Source organism: Notolabrus celidotus, chromosome 13 (assembly GCF_009762535.1).
Source record: "Notolabrus celidotus isolate fNotCel1 chromosome 13, fNotCel1.pri, whole genome shotgun sequence".
NCBI lineage: Eukaryota > Metazoa > Chordata > Actinopteri > Labriformes > Labridae > Notolabrus > Notolabrus celidotus.
In genome coordinates, this window is record NC_048284.1 from 12,441,913 (window position 1) to 12,446,441 (window position 4,529).

The following is a 4,529-nucleotide window of genomic DNA, read 5'->3' on the forward strand; positions in this document are numbered from 1 at the left end:
TGTCAGAACCCCAAAAAATCCCAATACACATTTTTTTAAATTTAATTTTTAACTCTGTTACTTACCATTTAAATCAAGATTTAGTCCATTGGTGTTCTTTAATTCTCACAGATCATGGTTCAATGAGGATAACTCACTCATTTTTCATTGAAATTCATGTTAAAACTTGTTTTTAATGTACATTGGAAAGCCCTAAATATAAATACAATAGTTTAACATGACAAAGATTTTTGTTTATTTTATTTTAAAAAAAAATATTTTTTTATTTTTATGAAGCAATGTTGATGAACACAACTCCTCTTCTGTCACATGCTGCCCAGATTTTTATGCTGCATTTAGCTGGTTTGGAAGGCATATATTACCTAAAATAGACTTTAAAAAGGGTCAATTTAACCCGCAACATAACAGGGGAGTTAAATGTAAATTTGTTTTGGCCTTGGTAAAAGTGTTTTGCTGATGTAATTTTGTTTTATAAAATGTAAAAATGTTTTCCAAAATTTTAAATTTGTCTCCAACTTTGTAAAAGCGTTTCATTTTTTGTAACAAAAATAAAATAATGCGTCCTTCAGGGCCACCATACCTTTCTCATTAACACATGAATGCACTTCAGTGATGAGGCTACTTGGAGAAGCAACTTGGGCGTGCCCGTGAGAATCATGACGTCACTTCACCTGTGCCTTGCTCTCCACCTCAGGGCCGCCAAGTATCAGTGCAATCAAAACTTAAATAGCCTTCAAAGACTGCGATTAAAACACAGTGATGCATCAGCTGGTATCACCAGTGGTATCAAAAGCTCATGTACTGTGCTGTCTCTTTCATTTTAGTGCAAGTCTGTCTTACTTTAGTCGGGACAAGAGGCTAATAAGTTTTTCCTTGCACTCATCTGGTTTATACACAGCATCTGCTCTCACCTCGTCCTTTTCAGTTGACGCTCCTCAGAAGCCAAACCAACCGGACTTCATTCCTGAAGTCACATCTTTTCAGTCTCACGGCGTGGCGCAATCGTTCACCTTCACAAAACACAGCTGAATACCAGCTCCAGCTCCAAAGATAGCTGCATTACGCATGTTGGGCCCTTCTTTATTTCTGCTCACAGCCCGCAGAGTTCTGGCTTCGTGAATACTTCAGGATGGAGCTGTGGCACCACGTCCCTCCTACATTACAGGAAAACGTCTGAGGAAGATCAGAGTCAAACAGGTAAGGAGCTGAATCTTTGTCTTTAAATCGCACATTGAAGTGAGAAATATGTATGCTGATGTTAAAGGCTAAGACATGATAAACCCATAGACTATACCCGGTGAGTGTTTGGGTCTGTCATTCTTAATTTGTTTTGTTTTTGTCTTTTAACTACAAAAATTAGCTTTATTATAAAACAAAAAAATACATGTGATTACCTCAAAAATACAATCAAAATAATTCATGGCCCCTACAATGTATATATTTTACCATCTGAACCATTATTTTAAATACTAATAGATACATTAAGTGTTGAATTTTATAAGTATTTGAAAATAATGTAAATATTAGAAAGCCATTTAAAAAGTGTCTACAATAAGATACTTCTTTTGAAGTGCTCTGAGTTAACAAAGTGACAATATCTCAAACCATGAAGCACTAAAGAGTCATTATACATATATGAGATTTGGAAGTGTATTCACCATATTGTTTCTTCATATCAAGTTGTTTTGTGTACGTTCTGATAACACAGTTTTCTTTGCTAGAGATAGGTAAAGACAATACCTGCATCAAGCTTCAGAGTGACTTTTGGTCTAGTGGCCTTTAAAAGGCTTTTCAGCGTTGTAACCAGCCCTCATATTGAAAATGTTGTATGGTAGAGTGTGAATATATTCCTGTATCTGATGTACAATATCTGTTGATACTTCTGTGAGATTAAAAGTCAAAATACATGTCTAGAGAAAGGCATCAGATGCATCACAAGTTTACAGAACTAGTTTGGTGGGGAGTAACACCTTTGACTATTCTTCTGAGAACCTGTTATGCCAGTGCTGGGTGGGTAAGGAGGACTGGGAGAAAGAGGAAAGGCTTCTGCTCAGGCATGACAGCTTAAAATAGACACCGGGTGTGTTTAAACTTGCAAATTAAATGGTTGTTTTCTACTTGGATGTTGAATTTGCGGTCTTCTTTTGTTAAATTTGTTGTGAATTTAAAGTTTTTGTTGTGTCTCTTCCAGGTCAGCCCACCTTAAAGAGTCTTCTTCACCAATGTGTGTTCAAAGAGGGAAGATAACCTAAGAGAGAAAATCATCTTGACAACCGCAGCCTACACTTTGTGTTCTCCAGCCCAACCATGAGGGACAGACTGAGCCACCTGCAGGAAATGTCCAACGGCCACGTGGAGCCGATGGAGTACGCAGAGTCCACTGTCTCTGAACCCTACAGCAATGTGGACCTGGAGGAGGAGCTGTCCCATGAGGCGGTCGTGTTCGACAACAGCCCTGCGCTAGAAGACGTTTTTTCCAAGTCGCAGGAGGTCCAAAGAGAGATCCAACTCATCCGCCTCGATGTCAAAAAGCTTCGGGAACAGAACTCTCGAATGACCCAGGGCGTCACCACCATGAGCACAATCAAAAGGGACTCTAACGCTATCGGTGCTGACATAAAATCTCGGGCGGAGGGGGTGCTGACAAGTCTTCATGAAATCGAAGGCACAGCCCACAAATTAGAAGAAGCCCACGGGCCACATTCTGCCATCACAAGAATCGCCAGAACCCAGTACGCCGGCCTCAGCAATGGTTTGCGCAACGCTATGTTTGACTATAATGAGGTTGAGATGAGCCATCGAGACAACTGTAAAGCCCAGATCCAGAGGCAGATGGAGATAGTGGGGCGGGAGGTGACGGGAGAGGAGGTGGAGGAGATGATTGAAAAAGGACAGTGGAACATCTTCAACGACAACATCGTGTCTGAGGGGAAGACGGCTCGGTCCGCTCTGTCCCAGATTGAGAAACGTCACCAGGAGCTGTTGGATCTGGAGAGCCGTATCCAAGGCATTCATGAGATTTTCCTGGACGTTGCTATGCTGGTGGAGGAGCAGGGCCCCATGATTACCTCCATCCAAACCAATGTACAGAAAACAGATGAAGGCATACAGGACGCCCTCGTCAAGCTCCGCAAGGCCAAACGTCATGACAGTAACAACCCCTTTAAGAAGATGTTCTGCAGCTGCTTCCCGTGCTATGAGTAATCACTAAAGAGAACACATGAGAAGAGGGAAGGGAAAATATGGAATGTTTTCCAAACAAAGAGAAGAGGGAAATATAAAGAAAATAAAAACGCTCTTCTTTTTATTTTCAAATATTCATTAACATTTTCCTGTAGAACTATTGCTTAATAAGGTTGGTCCAAGAAGTCAGGATCCTTTTTGATAGAAAACTAAAAACTACTCACACTTTTCAAAATAACACGATACAAAGACTGTCTGACGTGTTTTCATACAACAAGAAAATAAAACACAACAACATATGTTTATGTTTTTCAAAAATGTTCTGCGTGCAATGATAAGAAATTATGTGACAAACAAAACCCAACCGACATTCTGATGCCCTTGATGTACAGCTGAGAGTCAATGTTTTAGACATGGTACATTGTGTTGTTCTTCAGTAAAGTGTAAATATTTTCTCCTCTTTTGTGCATATAAATCAGAATATCTTTGTGTGAATGTACTTCCATTCTGTGTTGACTGACGTGGACACTTTAAAACCCCTCACTGTATCTAATTTCTCAGAAGGGACAGTAGTTTTTACAAAGTTTCATTCAGGGGGAGTGTCTGGAGTTGTTTTTTTTAACTTGGGTGGCCATAATCGGGTGCTGATATAGGCAGGGGTGGCCTAGATATCTGCACACTCACAATAGTATTTACTCTCTCTTTCTGTACTATGTGTGTATGGGACTCAAGTATCAAACATTTGTTATATTCCTGTGTATGATGTTTTCACTTTAAAAAGAAACCCAAGGGGTGCAGATTTACCCTGATGGTTAAGTCACTGGCCCATACAGCAGCAGCCAGGGTTTCATTCCAACCTGGGGCATGTCCAGAACTTTTTGACTGGGCTGGCCCGACTGAGGCTCTCACATAGACAGGAGTGGCCAGTGCATTTACACATAAATAAGATTGACCCCTTCTGTCTTCACATCCTACTTTCATTAAAATATTAAACAGTTGTTATATTCCTTTTGACTCCAAAAAAAAAACCATGAAAAAGTGGCATAAATCTTCTAAGCTTAATTATTTAAGGACTTGCAAAAGATGTTTTTTCAAAGTCACATTTGAGGGCACTAATAAAGAAATCTACTGTCAGCCTTTTAACTCATCCCAAATTACAGGTTTAACAGAAACCCCACCTTTGATAAGGCAAACAGCCAATCATAGTTTAGAATTTTGGGGTGGCCCCTGGGGTGGCCAATTGGATTTCAAGGGGTGCCAGTGCCACCCTTTGCCACCCCTCTGGACACGCCACTGATTCCAGCCGTAGTGAAAAGGTGTAAAAGCCCAGAAACATAAAAGAAAAT

The 4,529-nt window shown here is 40.2% G+C and overlaps 1 protein-coding gene across 1 annotated transcript; it reads left to right on the plus strand.

Moving 5' to 3' along the window:
* Positions 1-620: 620 nt before the first annotated feature.
* On the plus strand, positions 621-4,181 carry LOC117823623 (syntaxin-11-like). The gene is made up of 2 exons (XM_034698857.1): positions 621-1,197; positions 2,192-4,181. Exon 2 carries the CDS (start codon positions 2,308-2,310, stop codon positions 3,202-3,204), a length of 897 nt encoding a protein of 298 aa, XP_034554748.1. The 5' UTR covers positions 621-1,197; positions 2,192-2,307; the 3' UTR covers positions 3,205-4,181.
* Positions 4,182-4,529: the final 348 nt, after the last annotated feature.